At 33.5% G+C, this 18,928-nt stretch overlaps 1 protein-coding gene across 5 annotated transcripts in view; it reads left to right on the top strand.

The window, feature by feature from the left end:
• Positions 1 to 9,168, top strand: part of Oatp30B (Organic anion transporting polypeptide 30B) — a 173,191-nt gene extending 164,023 nt beyond the window's left edge. For all 5 annotated transcript variants that reach the window (XM_075295503.1, XM_075295500.1, XM_075295501.1 and 2 more), the window contains 3 exons: positions 1,133 to 1,284; positions 1,359 to 1,482; positions 1,551 to 9,168. In XM_075295503.1, the coding sequence (XP_075151618.1) occupies positions 1,133 to 1,284; positions 1,359 to 1,482; positions 1,551 to 2,469 (1,195 nt within the window). In that variant the 3' untranslated portion in view covers positions 2,470 to 9,168. The remainder of the gene's footprint in view (positions 1 to 1,132; positions 1,285 to 1,358; positions 1,483 to 1,550) is intronic.
• Positions 9,169 to 18,928: the final 9,760 nt, after the last annotated feature.

Below are 18,928 nucleotides of genomic sequence, written 5' to 3'. Positions count from 1 at the left end.
AAAACGACCCCCCGATTTGGGGTCTTGGGCTTATAGAAACCTTATTTTTTATCCAATTTGTCTGAAATTGGAAATCTAGAGGTATTTTAGGACCATAAAGAAGTGTGCCGAAAATGGTGAGGATCGGTCCATATTTTGGTATAGCCCCCATATAGACCGATTTCCCGATTTTACTTCTTGGGCTTCTAGAATCCGAAGTTTTTATCCTATTGGCCTGAAATTGGAAATCTAGAGGTATTTTCGGGTCATAAAGAGGTGTGCCGAAAACGGTGAGCATCGGTCCATATTTCAGTATAGCCCCCATAAGAACGATCTCCCGATTTAACTCCTTGGGTTTCTAGAAACCGTAGTTTTTATCTGATTTGCCTGAAATTGTAAATATTCTGGTATTTTAGGCTCACAATAACGTGTATCGGATTAGGTTTTTATAGGTCCATTTGGTAATGCCTCCATATAGACCGACTTCACTTCTTGAGGGTGTAGAAGGCGCACTGATGATGAAAATTTCTTGAAACTCAATGTAAAATTTCCAGATTTTACTTCTACAGATTTAAGATTTCAAATCAAGACGTTATTTTATAATTTTCTTGCACACTTACAAGAGATGTTAATGATTCCTCTAAAACAAAACAAAACAACAAAAATGGTTCTTATAAATCCAGAATCTGATATAGTCCTCATGGATGAAATCTTTAAATTTATCTTCGGGAAGTGTCCTCAAGTCCTCAAGCCCTCCTGAAATTTCAAAGGACACCCTAATATTTGGTTCATGGTGGTGGGTATTTAAGATTCGGCCCGGCCGAACTTACTGCTGTATATACTTGTTTTTTACTAACATTGTGTTCCACCCTAGTGCATTAGCCGACTTAAATTTTGAGTCTATAGATTTTGTAGAAGTCTATCAAATTCTTCCAGATCGAGTGATATTTAAATGTATGTATTTGGGACAAACCTTTATATATAGCCCCCAACACATTTGACGGATGTGATATGGTATCGAAAATTTAGATCTACAAAGTGGTGCAGGGTATAATATAGTCGGCACCGCCCGACTTTAGACTTTCCTTACTTGTTTTTGTTTGTTTTGGTGTTGCTATTTATCAATGAAATTTCCATTTGTGATTGCTTTCAGATATGTTGGACTTTGCGCAACCGTAAAGATAGTGGCCTTGGTCATATTTATAATTGATTGGTGGCTAGTTAGACGCCGTAAGCAATTGGACAAAGCCAAACCACTTAATCTAGGAGATCCGGTGATTGGATCCATTATAAGTCTAGACAAACGTAAGTATTTCTTCTGTTCGTCCGATGAAAACGATCGATTATTGCAATATTTCTTTTTTCTCATCACTCTCAAGTATTCGAGGAAAAGTTAGCTGCCAATGACTCAAACTTGAATTACGATGATGGCGAATTGGCATTGAAATCTGATTCCTACCGTCATTCCCGCAATAATTCGCGAACAGTTCAACTGGAATATGGGTTAGTAAACAATGGATGGAATTATTTATTAGATTCTTTTATTGATTTGACAATTTTTCATGCCACAGTTATGACAAGTGCAACAATACTCTGGCAGCTAATAGTCCAAGTATTCCTCAAACCAAATCAAAGAAACATTTCCGCAGTGCGTCTTGTGATGTGAAAATGATACGTAGCTTTGCCAAGGATCACAATACCAATGCTCCAGCCATGGATGCCTGTGAAACAACGAAATTTAAGAATTTGAAAAAATTGCACACACATTCACGTAACAATTCAAGTGACCTTAATACGGAATTCCGACATAAACTGGTTGCTCATTCCAATTCCTGTTCACGAGATGATCCAAACTTCAGCATACGATTTATACAGAACCAACTGAAGCCCCATGAAGACGAAGAGGATGAAGATGAACTGACCACTGGCTGCGGTCATTTTGTACGTAAGCATTCGCGTAACCACTCCTACGACCAAATCTATATGCCGAACAATATCCGATTCGATCCAGACTTCTTCCGTGGACATCATCATCACCACAACCATCCCAATAATAAGAAAAACGTTAATTTGCTCAAAAATGTGGTGGAGAATAAGGTGAAGAACTCGAATGAGATAAATGAAAGTGCTGGATCGGCAACAGGCTCCCGAGGTCATTCGCGTAATAATTCTAAAGATTTAAATATTAAACTTGCTCAAAATGCCACTGGCACCAGCACAACCAGTACGTCCGGTACACTAATCAATGACTCGGCCTTAAGTATTCTTAGACATCGTCGCACCAACTCCAAGGACTTAAATCACACTGCGAATGCCACAAATATCAATGATACGACGACCGTAATTAATGCCACCACAGCTTCCTCGAACCACAAGAAACATTCTCGCAATCCGTCACATCAAAAGATACAGATCGATGATGATCGCAGCGGCCTCATCGACCACCAAGACGAAGATGACGAGGATCAACAAAAGGTTGATAATATATAAGTGCTTGACATCAACAAGGACATTGAGTTGTTCCCACTATGGTTTCCAAATACTACTACAACTAGTCAAGCACTTTGCGAATCTATCTCTTTCCCATAGAGTGCAATACATTCCCTTTTGTTTCTTGTTTTTGGTTTATCTCAATTTACGGAAAGACAATAATGAATAATCATTGGCTATAATGTGGGTGTTCTGCCATATCTTGATAGGATTTCTTATTGGTGGCGCGATCTTCTGTTTTTCGAAACGGACAAGGATTTCCGCTTCCATCCATTTTACGGATGTTTAGATATATGTATATTCGATCTAAAAGATATTTCTCAATATAGCCAATGACTTGTACTTAATCATAGCTTAACTCTTATTACGAAGAATTCTTACACCCGCAATAAGCTAATGTAGGAACCAGCCCATGCACTCTAGTTGTGATGCGATTGCTGAAGGAAAATGTTTGGAGGGCGAGTGGGGACCAGAGGTGAAAGGATGCTGGTGCATTGAGAGCAGTTCACACAATAACTAATTAATATTAAGACCTTAGGTATACCTACGTAGTTCTAATTGAAACCAAGAGAAAATAAGTACATATATGAACCCTATTATCAATTACCGTATTTAGATACACGAGTCGATGACTAATTTTATGTACACAACAAAAACAACAACAGCAAGTAAACATTATTACCTTCTAAGCAAATAGACGAACTTTGATTAACATGAAACCCATATAAGAATGTTTTGCAAAATGATAAATGGAATATATACGTAGCGGATCGTATCGTCCTCCAGCTCATTGTAATCAAAGAAAAATGCTGTAAACCGACTGCTCTAGTCGCTGACTACTTTAATTGGTGAAGTTTTAGGATTTTAAATGTCAACCAAAGAATTGTCTTTATTGAGCTACGATATGCCCTAGATTACATTTTTTCAGTCAAACTTAAACATGTTTTAGGGTAAACGACTGTATTTGCGTTTTTAGCAAATAGTGACTAATGTCCCTTTTTCATCAGACTTTTTGCATTTCTATTGCGATTGTTAACAAATTTCTTTGGGTACATGGATAAAGACTGCCAGAAAAGGAGCAGTTGTGAATGTTTTAACTTTTATTACTACACTGAAAAAAAAAATACTGTCGTGAGTACAAAGATTAAATGCGAATGCAAGTTTTGCTTAGCATAGCTCTCATACAAAGATTTTCTGCTTGACCTAAAGTCTATAAACTTTTCGTTTCAACTTGAAGATAAAAGATAATTCTCTAGAACTGAGATCAATTTGTCCTTAAAATAAAAAATTAAACTAATTCTTCGAAAATTATTGAAATCGATGATGTTTTGTAACTAGACTATAAAGCTAAAACGTATTCAGAAATTGGGGGCGTTTTCCTAAACTATTGGACCAGTTCTAAACATTCCCTGGGGAATGCGTTCCTTGGGAATTCATTTTCCTCGGGAATAAAATCATCTTATTCTAAACGGTAGGGGAAGGGAATAACAAGGAAGAAATAATTTAGAGTACTCGAAGTCAGCTTTTTTACTTTTTTACTATTTTATTTTAGTACAAATTTTGAATTGAAAATGTTTAGTGCCGTGTTTGTGATAGAAGAGATGCATCAACGTAACAATGTCCAAAGGATAGAAAGGAGAAAGATGACATCAACCTACTTGAATTGCCTGAAACGTTGTAACTACAATGGGATGTTTGGCTTTTGAAGGTTTCACAAATATTATTGGGTAAATAACATAAGCCTGCCATCAAATGCCTGTAGGACATGTTGGCAACCCACATTCCACCTCAAGTCATTTGGATTATCCCTGCTAGTAAAATTAAGTGCCGCCCTCGTTTATTTGCCGAAGGTGGCTACCAAAAGGCATAGGAAAAGATCGAGACGTATCTGTGGCCCACACTGAAAAAAATATTGTCGTGAGGTCAAAGATTTCATGCCTTTAAAATACGAATACAAATTTTGCTTAGCATAGAAGACGCATTTCTCTAAAATAAAGTTATTTTCCTTGTCCAAAAGTCGATAAACTTTTCAATGAAGTCGTATTGTCCTTATAATTAAGTGATTTGACTTACAAATGGGTATCTTAACATGAAAGAAAAAATTTATAGGCTAAAGTCAACTTGACTTTAATAATTCAGAAAAATTCTTTAAATTTAATGAAATTGTCTTTAAATTTGTTGTCTTTTTGCATCTTGACTACAAAGCAAAAAATCGTTCAAATATAGGACATGTTTTTCAAAACTTTATTTTAAAGAAGTTTTTTACTTCAAACATAGCATAATTTCTACTGGAAGTCGAGTCCTAATTTGGAAAATAAAGTTGCCGTTAACTCGTTTTTAAAGGACTTTGATAGCATATGAAGAAAAAAAGCTGAGAAAGCGAACAATTAAAATTTGCTTCCTAGAAGCAAGTGCACAAAACCTAAATTTAAAAGAGAATTGTGTCTTAAAAGTACCCTTACTTGTATTCTCCGCTTCTTTGGCTCGGAATCAATACCAAATTTTTTAAAGTAAAGACAAAATCTTTGGAACGGAGTATGCTTTTTTATCAGTGCAGTGTAGCCAAAGTTCTTAAAGAAGTCATATACAATCAAAACGGGAAGAGTTTTCCCATTTTCAAAGTTGGTTTAGAATAAGGGAAAAGGAAAAAAGAGAAAAATCACAGGGAGTTGATATTCAGAATTGGACTATATATTTTTAACGACTCGTTTTACTTGAAACATTGCATTATTTGTATATAAAGTCAAGTTTGAATTTTAATATTAAAGTTTTGTTTAACAAGTTTTTGAAGGACTTTGAAATCACAAACAGACGGAAAACAAATCATAAACGTGAATTGCGTCTAAAAATATCATTAGTGTTATTCTCCGCTCCTTCGGCTCAGAATCAATATCAAAATCCTTACTTTTAAGACAAAATCTTTGGAAGCGAGCAAGTTTTTTTCAGTGTAGTGATAGTTACTAGCAAAGACAATAAACTCTAGAATGTTGCATTTACCATGTTAGTTCAATACATGTTTGTAATTTGTTAGTTGTTTTTCGTTTTTATTTTTAAATGAAAAATTTAATTTTCTTAATGAAACAATGTTAAATTTTAGGCAACAACAAAAAATTACATTTTCCCCTTTATGGAAATTTATTTCGTTCACTTAATTTCTTTTTATTTGCATTTTAGTGCTATGTCAATACTTGTCGTATACGCGTTTGGTTCGATAAACGAAAAGTATGAAAATAACACGGTAAATGGTTTGATCTCCTCAGTAGCCAATTTCCTATCTTCTTAGAGTTTATTGTCTTTGGCTACTAGCACAAACTGTGCCTTCAGTAGTCATTTTCTTGAGTATCGCACGACATTACAATAAAAAGTCCATCGCTAAATTAATGCTACAATTATTTGTCTTTTATGGAATTAACAAAATTTCCTCAGCTCAATGAATTTTTTTCTTGTTTCAAGTATATCTCAAAAATTTGAATTGATATATTTTTCAGAGATTTTTTTTGTCATTTTTGCATTTTACAATTGGTTGAATAATATAATCTATTGATTATAATGTAAAATAATTCCAAATACGATATATTCCATTACAACAACAAACTTATATAGATATACACCTTCTGTTATCCTGTTTGTGTGATATACAATTTAAAAGCAAAGCAGATGAGTCCTTAATTTTATTTTAATAAATAAAAAAACGATAAAAGGAACTGAGACTACTATACACAAAAATACGTATAGTAAACGATAGAGAATGCAAGCTAAACAATAAAATGTAAAATTGCATAAGAATTTTGCAACAATAATTATAAAAAAAAACACTATTTTACATTTTAATAGAAATTATATGGAGATAAGTAATTTCACAAACCTACGACCCTGCAACAATCCAGATGTTGTGAGTAATTGAATTTGCAGTCTGTATGTGTACGTATGCTATAAACATTTGATTTTCTGCTCCGTATTCTATTCATGACATTTTTTGCACATCCAGTATGTGTAAAAAACAGCGTAGACAAAAAACAACAATGTTCTTTTAGAATCCAGAAGTGATGCAAATTTGGATCAGAAGCAATGTATTTTACAAGGGTTTGTCATAGGACGGAAGTCATGCTTAACATTGATCTACTAAATAACTACTAAATAAACAGATTTAAATAAAAAATTGACTCTTTTTAGAAAAAAGGGTAGTCCCCATGTGGAGACATAGGGCAGATTAAGTATGAAATTCTCCAAAAATCTCCATTACCTGGTAGTACAATTTTAAACTTTTTATTACAATAAACTTAACAGTTTTATCTACACACAATCGAGATATATGAGAAGAATTATAGATTTTAGATCATTTGGTACACATAAAACTATTGACAGTATTTTACGAAAGTTATCCAAATAATAACAAGAATATAACGCTCTGAATATGACATTTATTTATCAAATGCGTCTAAATGTTTTGTTGATAGATCAGATGCAGTATAGAGCTGTCATGCGGGTATTTAAATTGCAAAAATAACAGGTAGCTCATAGTTGTTTGACTTTAAACAGTTGTCCCCATATGGGGACTGAGGGCGGTAATGGGTTAAAATTAAAATTATTTTGGAAGTTTCCAATGGTTTGGCTGGGTTATTATGGACTCGCTGTTCCTGATTTAATTTTCTCAAGAGCTGGTTTTAAAATTCGGTTTAAGCAAAAACACTCCGTAATTTGAAATATAATGGACAGGATTATCCTGTCATCCAAGGTTTCGTTGGATTAGAGATGGCTAAATCATCTCTAAACAGCAGTTTACTTGTGCAAGACTTAACTAGTGATTTTCCTTCGCTGTCAGTTTCTGCGGAAATTTGCTTCATTCGTGCCAGAACAGACTGTGAATGACTGAAGTCATGTGAACCCCTCTCTGATTAGTGGAAATTTCGCCAGAAGCCTCAGTTATAGTCTTAAGTTTTCTACTTATGCAGTGAACTATGTTTTTATAGGGCTCAGTTCAATTCCACACAAATCTTAAGTTGGTACTTGAAATTGGAATCTCCACGTAGTGTAAATATAAAGAATACGAAGTGTTCCAAATAGTTTTGAACATTTAGCACGGGTGACACGACAAGACATGATACAGAATGTTATTTAATTGAAATAATAAACTTGTTTTGTTTTAGTACTGGATAACCCAGCAGTGAAGGTCTAGAAGTTTTGTCCAACATTGGCATCAGCTGTTTAAACAAAGCAACAGAAATTAAATGAAATAATACATTTTTTAATGCACAATTTGTTAAAATATTAACACATATTTGCTATTCAATTTTATTGGGCAAATTAATGACAATAAATTGCAATTGCGAATCAAAGAAATGTCACTTTAAAAAATTCATCCTACACTCATAAAAAAGTCTGCTGAAAGCAGCAGTCGTTGTCTGTTGTTAAGGTTACTAACGAACAACAAATTATAAAATTTTTAGGTTATAAATTTTTTCCCAAAGAACCAAAAGTAGTGTTTGGTATATTTTTTGTTTGTTTGCTATTATGCCTCAATTTGATAAATATTCAGATTTTTCGACAAATACTATAAAATATTGTTTTAATTGTGTTATGATTATAGTTGACATTTTTATTTGTTTCAGCCAAAGTAAAACATGTTTTGTGTAATCGAGCTTGAAAAATATCAGACATTGTTTGCTACTTCAGCAATGTTGTGGATATCCCTTACAAGTGTGGCGTCCAGTACTAAATAAAAAACAGTTCTAATTTTGTCTTGAATTTTAGTTAACTGGACTCTTTTCAATATTTTTATATATTGCAATGTCTCAAAGTTCAAGCATACATACATATGTACTCTGTATTTTCCATTGCTTATATACAGGAAAATCCCCAAATATTCTAATAATACATATTTACATAAAATGCATAGACCTATTTTAGATATTTAAGTAGAAAAAATAAATAAACTATTAACATTAATATTTTTAAAATTGAAAAGAGGTTAAAACATAAAATACAAACACGAAGGAAATCATGTCTCCTCAGTGACGCGATGTTTTATTTTAATGTTTGCCAATCCTCCTCAAAAAAGCAAAGGGAGATATACATAAATGAATGAAAATTTAGATGTACGTAGGTGGAAACTCTGAACCATGAATAAATATAAAACTGAAAAAAAAAATTAAATAAACAATTGTCAATGAAATATGTGCTGTGAAATGACAACTGCGTTAAACAGATTTAACCAGTAGAGTAAATTTAGAAGAAAATAAATTCAACAATAACAAAAATACACACACCAAACCACATCTAACAAGTTCACACGTATAAATAAACGAAATGGAATATTAATTGGCTGCAAGTGAAAAACGAACCTGATTTATACGACAATTCAATGCTGACGAAAAATCAAAAAAAAAAGAAAACAATTTTTCGACATGCTATATTGATTTTCTCATCCAAACTCATGTAACGAAAATCAATTATGGAAAGTAAAAATTTTCACAAAGTTTTCTTTTCGTTTTTGTTTAGAATACAAGATAAAAATTCGAAAAAAAATACATACACGCGTATACACAACAATAACAATAACATCATACACATATGAATAATAGAAGGATATAGAAAATGTGGATATTTTGTAATTAGTTGAAAATTATGCCTTAAAGAAAACTAATTTATATGCATATTAAATAAATAAAAATATTTTTAAGCAACCCATTAGCCAACTTATATTGTGATTTATTTTTTTATGGTGGACATGCAAAAATCGAGTTGGAAGTAAAATAATTAATTTCGGCTTAACTGCATTTTACTGGCTCCTCACTAAATTGTTAAAATTTCAAGTATGCTACGTAAACTGGTGTGCTGATTCTAATAAAGTTTCGAACCGGAATTACCCGAGTCTTGAGAAATAAAAGTCAATAAAAATGTTGCAATATCTCAATCGATTATGGATCAATATGAACAAACTTGATGTCGTTGTATAGCTTGTTCCTAGTGCTATTAACTGAGTTAGTGTTTTTAGTATGATTTAAAAATTGATTGGTTCAAATAAGTTTTTTTTAATTTTAAGAATTACCGTTATTTTTTTCTAACTGATTTAGTCGTCCGAATTTGATTAAAACTATAATTGTATCAATTAATTTTTTTAATGATCAATCCATTTTTTAATTGGAAATATTTTGGCGTTATATTTTTAGAAATAAAATTATTCCTCTGGTCAAAGCTTTCAAAGTCGGTGTGTTTGTTAATTAATATTCGGAGATTTGTAATAGGTATGTGTTTTGTTAAACTATATCCACTAAAAAAACAGTAAACCCACCAGGAACAAAAATTTTGGTAAAGTTTAGAAAATGTGTAATATTTAAAAAAAAAGAAAAAATAACTAAATAGTATTACAAACGCTGGCATCACGCCGATATCACAAAAATAAGTAAATATTTTTCGACAAATTCATGAAAATTTATTAGACATAAATAATTTTTTTCACTTATTAAAGAAAATTTTGAATTTTGAAGGAAAAAATTGGAGTTCAAAATTGCAAGAATTTCTTTAGTGACATATGAATTTCATGATGAACGCATTTGTAGTAAAATTTTCAAATTTAAAGAAATAATGTACTATTTTGTGAGAAATACGAATTTAGTAAATCTTTATGCTTACTTTGTGTATAATTTTAGTTCATTTAACTAACGCACGCAAAAATTTATTAGAGTAAAGGTAACTTTCTCTAAACATAATAATTCCATGAACTAAAATAAAGTTAAATTGGCTTTAGTGAAATAGACGGTTCACTTTGTTTTGAGTGTCGGCTTAATTTTTTTCTTCACGGAATAAAAATGTGTTTTTTATATGTTTTTAAAAACTAGTAAAGGGTGATTTGTTAAGAGCTTGATAACTTTTTTTTTTTAAAAAAAACGCATAAAATTTGCAAAATCTCATCGGTTCTTTATTTGAAACGTTAGATTGGTCCATGACATTTACTTTTTGAAGATAATTTCATTTAAATGTTGACCGCGGCTGCGTCTTAGGTGGTCCATTCGGAAAGTCCAATTTTGGGCAACTTTTTCGAGCATTTCGGCCGGAATAGCCCGAATTTCTTCGGAAATGTTGTCTTCCAAAGCTGGAATAGTTGCTGGCTTATTTCTGTAGACTTTAGACTTGACGTAGCCCCACAAAAAATAGTCTAAAGGCGTCAAATCGCATGATCTTGGTGGCCAACTTACCGGTCCATTTCTTGAGATGAATTGTTCTCCGAAGTTTTCCCTCAAAATGGCCATAGAATCGCGAGCTGTGTGGCATGTAGCGCCATCTTGTTGAAACCACATGTCAACCAAGTTCAGTTCTTCCATTTTTGGCAACAAAAAGTTTGTTAGCATCGAACGATAGCGATCGCCATTCACCGTAACGTTGCGTCCAACAGCATCTTTGAAAAAATACGGTCCAATGATTCCACCAGCGTACAAACCACACCAAACAGTGCATTTTTCGGGATGCATGGGCAGTTCTTGAACGGCTTCTGGTTGCTCTTCACTCCAAATGCGGCAATTTTGCTTATTTACGTAGCCATTCAACCAGAAATGAGCCTCATCGCTGAACAAAATTTGTCGATAAAAAAGCGGATTTTCTGCCAACTTTTCTAGGGCCCATTCACTGAAAATTCGACGTTGTGGCAGATCGTTCGTCTATTCATGATGAAATGTCAAAGCATACTGAGCATCTTTCTCTTTGACACCATGTCTGAAATCCCACGTGATCTGTCAAATACTAATGCATGAAAATCCTAACCTCAAAAGAATCACCCTTTATATAACACTAGTATATAAAAACAAGTAAGTAACGTCTAAAGTCGGGCGGGGCTGACTATATTATACCCTTCACCATTATGTAGACCAAAATTTGTGTTACCATCCCAAATCCTTCAAATTTGTTGGGAGTTATTATCAAGGTTTATATTCCCATATACAAATATTTATATCTGAAACGAGTTGGAGACAATTTTTTGTACTTCTACAAAATCGCTAGAATTAAAAACAAGTAAGTAAAGTCTAAAGTCGGGCGGGGACGACTATATTATACCCTTCACCCCTATGTAGGCCAAAATGTGTGTTACCATCTCAACTACTTCACATTAGCTGGAAGCTATATAACATAAAGGAGACAATTTTTTTACTTCTAAAAAATCTCTAGAATAAAAATTTAAATCGGCTAATGCTATCCAGTTAATTGGAGGACACTTCCATTGAAAATGGGTCTAAAATGTGTAACAGTCTACCATATTTCCCCAACTCTGGTATACATATATATGGGAGCTATATATAATCTGAACCGATTTTGACTAAATTTGACATGTATAGTTAGAATAATAATTCTGCTATCTATGCGAAATTTCACGTAAATGGCAGTATAACTTTGGCCCCCTGGTCATATGAGTGCAAATCGGACGGAAGATATATATGGGAGCCATATCTAAATCTGAACCGATTTCAACCAAATTTGGCACAATTACCGATACTTCCAAACGTACTCCTTGTGCGAAATTTGTAGCAAATCACGGCAAATCCCTGGATTTTGAGGCCATATAAGTTCAAATCGGACGAAAGATATATATGGGAGCTATATCTAAATCTGAATCGATTTTGACCATATTTGGCACATGCAAAGTACCGCTTGTGCAAAATTTGAAGTAAGTCAGTGCAAAACTCTGGCTTTTGAGAGCATATAAGTCCAAATCGGGCGAAAGATATATATGTGAGCTATATCTAAATCTGAACCGATTTTAACAAAAATTGACACACTTACGATACTATTAAACGTACCCCTTGTGCAAAATTTGAAGCAAATCACGGCAAAACTCTGGCTTTTGTAGCCATATAAGTTCAAATCGGACGAAAGATATATATGGGAGCTATATCTAAATTTGAACCGATTTCAATCAAATTTACCAAGCATTGGTAGAATGTCAATTCTACCCTCTGTGCAAAATTTCACGAAGATCGGTAGTAAACTTTGGCCTCTGTGGTCATATGAGTCTAAATCGGACGAAAGATATATATGGGAGCTATATCTAAATCTAAACCGATTTGGCTGATATTTTGCAAGATTTTCGAGATTTATAAAATATTTCAATGTACCGTATTTCAAGAAAATCGGTTGATAAACACGCTAACTATGACCAAATCGGGGATAAATATATATGGCAGCTATATCTAAATCTGAACCGATTTTTTCCAAAACCAATAGCGATTATCTCTGTCCCAAGAAACGGCCCTGTGCCAAAATTGAGGACGATCGGACTTAAATTGCGAGCTGTACTTTGTGCACAAAATTACATATAAAGGGTGATTTGTTAAGAGCTTGATAACTTTAAAAAAAAAAAAAAAAACGCATAAAATTTGCAAAATCTCATCGGTTCTTTATTTGAAACGTTAGATTGGTCCATGACATTTACTTTTTGAAGATAATTTCATTTAAATGTTGACCGCGGCTGCGTCTTAGGTGGTCCATTCGGAAAGTCCAATTTTGGGCAACTTTTTCGAGCATTTCGGCCGGAATAGCCCGAATTTCTTCGGAAATGTTGTCTTCCAAAGCTGGAATAGTTGCTGGCTTATTTCTGTAGACTTTCGACTTGACGTAGCCCCACAAAAAATAGTCTAAAGGCGTCAAATCGCATGATCTTGGTGGCCAACTTACCGGTCCATTTCTTGAGATGAATTGTTCTCCGAAGTTTTCCCTCAAAATGGCCATAGAATCGCGAGCTGTGTGGCATGTAGCGCCATCTTGTTGAAACCACATGTCAACCAAGTTCAGTTCTTCCATTTTTGGCAACAAAAAGTTTGTTAGCATCGAACGATAGCGATCGCCATTCACCGTAACGTTGCGTCCAACAGCATCTTTGAAAAAATACGGTCCAATGATTCCACCAGCGTACAAACCACACCAAACAGTGCATTTTTCGGGACGCATGGGCAGTTCTTGAACGGCTTCTGGTTGCTCTTCACTCCAAATGCGGCAATTTTGCTTATTTACGTAGCCATTCAACCAGAAATGAGCCTCATCGCTGAACAAAATTTGTCGATAAAAAAGCGGATTTTCTGCCAACTTTTCTAGGGCCCATTCACTGAAAATTCGACGTTGTGGCTCGTTAGTAAGTCTATTCATGATGAAATGTCAAAGCATACTGAGCATCTTTCTCTTTGACACCATGTCTGAAATCCCACGTGATCTGTCAAATACTAATGCATGAAAATCCTAACCTCAAAAGAATCACCCTTTACAAACAGACGGACGGACAGACGGACATCGCTAAATCGACTCAGAATTTAATTCTAAGCCGATCGGTATACTAAAAGATGGGTCTATGACCACTATTTCTTGGCGTTACATACAAATGCACAAACTTATTATACCCTGTACCACAGTAGTGGTGAAGGGTATAAATATGGGAAATATAAAGCTAGAGCAATTTTGATGCAATTGTACAAAAGAGCATTTACCCAGCAAAAACTCTCATTACCCGGTAATCTTGTAGGTAAGCCTATTTAAAAATTAATAACCACTTATTAATTGGCATCGCTTCGGATTACATTTACATACGCATGTCCTAGAAGGAAAGTACTTCTCCCCAGGCATACTTTCGGCCATAAAATAAGTAGTGCATTTAAAGCATATAATCACCTAATATGTAATGACTTATTCGTAGATACACCAAAGTTTGCAAAATAGCCACTTATTGTCTCAGCCAACCAAATCTCGAAAATATTGATTTCTATCGCCGATTACAATGGATCAAAATATGGCGAGTGATGCTGTATTAGGAGAACTACTTGAATAGAAACGATTATTGTATAAATAAACAAAAAATCTAATAAATAATCTAAATAAGATTACACGCAAATTAATTTCACACTTAAAATATAAATAAATGTAGGTTGTTTAAGGGAGTTGGAATCGTGAATTACGTTATAATATATCCAATAGCCAATTCACATAAGGTTCGAAATCTACTACAAGTGTATTTTAAGTCTCTTTTTATAAGGCAAATGGCATTTGAAATTTAGTTTAAGCGCATTTTGGAAGTGTAATGTGAATGAGGTATAAAAAAGCATTTATTTAAAACATAATATGATAATGTCATTAAACACAATTATTATTAAATATTTGTGATAAAAATTTCTTAACGGAAAAATTTTCAGAATTACCGTTACATTACATATTCTTTTTAATTTTTTATGTAAGTGCTCGATTATGTTAATAATTATACCTAATGGTACCAACATTTATTCTATTTTATTAATTCGTTAACTACAACTGCCTAAAAATTTGAGAATAACAATTCGAAAATTACCGAGAAGTATTTATTTTTGTCATTGCAAGTTAGTCATTATAACTCGCCGCAATGTAATGCAACGTGTAATGACAGCTTTACTCCTGGTAATGTCAATTGTAATGAGATGTGGTTACCTAGTTTTTGCTGGGTATGTATTCGAGATATAGGATTTTACAAGGATATTGGTTAAATCTCGCCAAGATATATGGTCAATTGTGGGTTGTGATATATTATTTGACCACTTCGGACGATATTTCCACAAGTCGGAGTCTTATTTAAAATTCGACCATTCAGTGGAAAGTTTGGCATTACAGCGTGTAGGATATGACTACGAATTGTACTTTGGCCATATTAGATCCAGATGACGCACTTAAATAGCATATTAAATGTATTCTCTGTGGAATCTATCTTGTCAGTTGGAGGAAACTCCCATTGAAAATGGGTCTAAAATATGAAACATTCTACCATATTTCCCCTACTCTGGCGTACATATATATGGAAGCTGTTTATGCCAAATAGGACAACCCTACAATCTTCCCCTCAGAATCAGATCCCTAAAATATTAATGAAAATATCCAGATACTAGCACTAAAAAAGTACGATATGTTTGACATTTATTAACGAAAAATTTTTTAATTCTCCACTAAACCATACCACGTCAAACAGATAATCTGTCTCATTCAATTTGTTAGGTTCTTACTGGTAAGAATCAATCCGAAAATAAATCTTGAATTCCAAAACCAAATATAACTCCCTTGTTTTTCCTTCTTATTTCTCGGTTCATATGTTCATTGGGAACATATTCTCCTCTAATTCTTTTGGATTTGCAAAGCCAACCGTCATCTGTGACTTTCTGCTCTTTGCATCATCCACCACTTCCCCCGTGCATCAACAGGAGCTATATTTTAATATGAACCGACCCAGCAAAAAATAGAGCACTATTTCAGCAGGATTGTAAGGGAGAGAGGCAGTACCAACTGCTTACAAAACAACCGAATCAGCGCTGATTTTTGTGGGCGATGTCCCGATTTAGAGCAGCTTCTACATAGCGCTGATATAATTGCTCATTTTAATAGAAATATTGTGCAGAAGCGATATATAATCTTGAGTTTCCTATTTTATAGCATTGTTGGTATGAAGCAAAACATCACTATCTTTCATGCATCTATACTGCATGAATTGGTTGCAATAACGTAAACGAATGATCATAAACTGGTTTGATTACTCGTTTACGTTATTGACACCGATACATGCAGTGTGGATGCTCTGCCTACTTTATTGTATACCAAAAAGCGCAACTAAACTCTTACTGCTGAAGTATTTTTTGCTGGGGATTTTGACCAAATTTGACATGCATAGTTAGAATAATAATCCTGCTATCTCAGCAAAAACCGTGAATGGGAGAATAATTTTGGCCTCCGTGGTCATACGGGTGTAAATCGGGCGACAGACATACATATATGGGAGCTATATATAAATCTGATCCAACTTCAACCAAATTTGGCACACTTAACAATACTATTAAACGTACTCCTTATGCCAAATTTGAAGCAACGCAGGGCAAAACTCTGGCTTTTGAAGCCATATAAGGGCAAATCGAACGAAAGATATATATGGGAGCTATATCAAAATCTGAACCGATTTGAACCAAATTTGGCACGCTTAACGATACTATTAAACGTACTCCTTGTGCAAAATTTGAAGCAAATCAGGACAAACATCTGGCTTTTTTGCCCATATAAGTTCACATCGGCGAAAGATATATATGGCAGCTATGTTAAAATCTAAACCGATTTGAACCAAATTTGGCACGCTTAACGATACCATTAAACGTACACCTTGTGCAAAATTTGAAGCAAATCAGGGCAAAACTCTGGCTTTTTTGCCCATATAAGTTCACATCGGACGAAAAATATATATGGGAGCTATATCAAAATCTGAACCGATTTGAACCAAATTTGGCACGCTTAACGATACCATTAAACGTACACCTTGCGCAAAACTTGAAGCAAATCGGGGCAAACCTCTGGCTTTTGAGGCCATATTAGTCGAAATCGGACGAAAGATATATATGGGAGCTATATCTAAATCTGAATCGATTTGGCTGATATTTTGCATATCTCACGAAAGCCCCAAAATATTTGGCTGCCCGAAATTTTGATAAATACGTCAATTATGGCCAGATCGGAGATAAATATATATGGCAGCTATATCTAAATCTGAACCCATTTTTTCAAAATCAATAGCGATTGTCTTTGTGCCAATGCAAAACTCTGTGCCAAATTTGAGGACGATCGGACTTAAACTGCGAGCTGTACTTTGCACACAAAATTACATATACAGACAGACGGATGGACGGACGGACGGACGGAGGACAGACGGACATCGCTAAATCGACTCAGAATTTAATTCCAAGACGATCGGTATACTAAACGATGGGTCTCTGACTTTTCCTTCTTGGCGTTACATACAAATGCACAAACTTATTATACCCTGTACCACAGTAGTGGTGAAGGGTATAAAAAATGTGCCCATAATGCCAAAATGATAAACAAACCACATCTCCACACATACTTGAATGTCTGCTCTGAAGGCAAAAACACATGCTGTTTTTTTAAATGTCTATTCTCTTGTTTCCGATTATCCATTCTCTTTTCTCCGAATACGCAATTTAATATTCAAATTAAATAATATTTAGACTTAAGCATATCAAATTGTTGGCGAAGCCTTATTAACATACATTTAATGCTAGTTTAGGAACATTACATTTTTACACTTAAATATATTGTGATTAAAAAATTGTGCCCGAAACACATTTTGTTTATATCGGAACATATGAAATTTAATGCCCTGTTGTTTAACTGCAGTTCACGAAATTAAACCTTCTTATAAAAGAAAAAAATAACTAAAAGTAAAGAAGAAAATCATTGGGGCCCAAACATGACCATTTTAACCATACAGTAGTTAATTCTTACTATTTTTGGGAATCGTACGAAAAAGTTATTTTGCTTCAGTTCATATTGAACTTATTTGTACGGTCATTGAACTTTATGCCCACGTTAAGTTCATAAAATATTTGAGACATACTTAAAAAAAGAAAATTTCGCATAAAAGAGTAAAATTTAACTACAAACAAATAATTTTTTGCAATATGCTACCAATGTCGTGTTAACGAAAACTTCAATTTCCATATTTAGACTCGACTTCAGACATTATGCTATGTTTCAAGTAAAAATCCTCTTAAAATTAAGAAAGGCTAGGCACAAAATAATTAAATTAATATGAGGTAGTTTAGAAAATTTAATGAATTTTATTTTTATAGAAAACAAAACTTATGTTTAAATGCCGTAAAAATATGTTGTTTAGCGGCAAGTATTAATTCTATTATCATGATTAACTTTCCCAAACATATCGAGTTTGGACGTTTGTTGAAATACTTTTATGGTTCTATGCAAATATTATTTCCACTAAACCATTTATTCAACTAAACATATTATTTTGTAACATATTACAAACATACACCCAGAAAAAAGTGAAGTCACCATGAAAGAAATAGTAGGTTTAGACAATTTTAAGTAAAATATTTTACTAATTGCAATTATTTCTATCATAACTTAATAATATTTGTCAAATTAAAGAAAATTTATTAAAAATATAAAATTTTTTCTATTGTTTAAGAAAATTTAATATTTTGAAGAGTTAAAAACTGTTAAAATTTATAAGAAGTTCAAGACAGATCCAAATTAGGAAAAATTTACTCATTTGAGAAACGTATGAACACAATTTAAGTAAACTTCACCAATTTTAGTAAATTGTGAACAATTTTCCAATTTAGTAAAATTGTGCACTTCATTTGTATAAAACTTTTTTTTCTCATTTTTTGTTCGCGTCATTAATGTAAACGAAAAATATTTAAAATATGAAAAAATGTTGTGCCATTTAATAAGTTAAATCGGATATAAAAATTTCGTTGATATTTTTCTGCGTGTAATATACTAGTTATACCCTTCACCACTACTGTGGTACAGGGTATTTGTATGTAACGCCAAGAAGGAAAAGTCTGAGACCCATCGTCGATCGTCTGAGTCGATTGATCGATGTCCGTCTGTCCGTCCGTCTGTCTGTATATGTAATTTTGTGTGCAAGGTACAGCTCGCAGTT

Source organism: Haematobia irritans, chromosome 2 (assembly GCF_050003625.1).
Source record: "Haematobia irritans isolate KBUSLIRL chromosome 2, ASM5000362v1, whole genome shotgun sequence".
Classification (NCBI taxonomy): Eukaryota; Metazoa; Arthropoda; class Insecta; order Diptera; family Muscidae; genus Haematobia; species Haematobia irritans.
The sequence above is the reverse complement of the archived record's forward strand: the minus strand, read 5'-3'. Positions and strand labels throughout refer to the sequence as shown.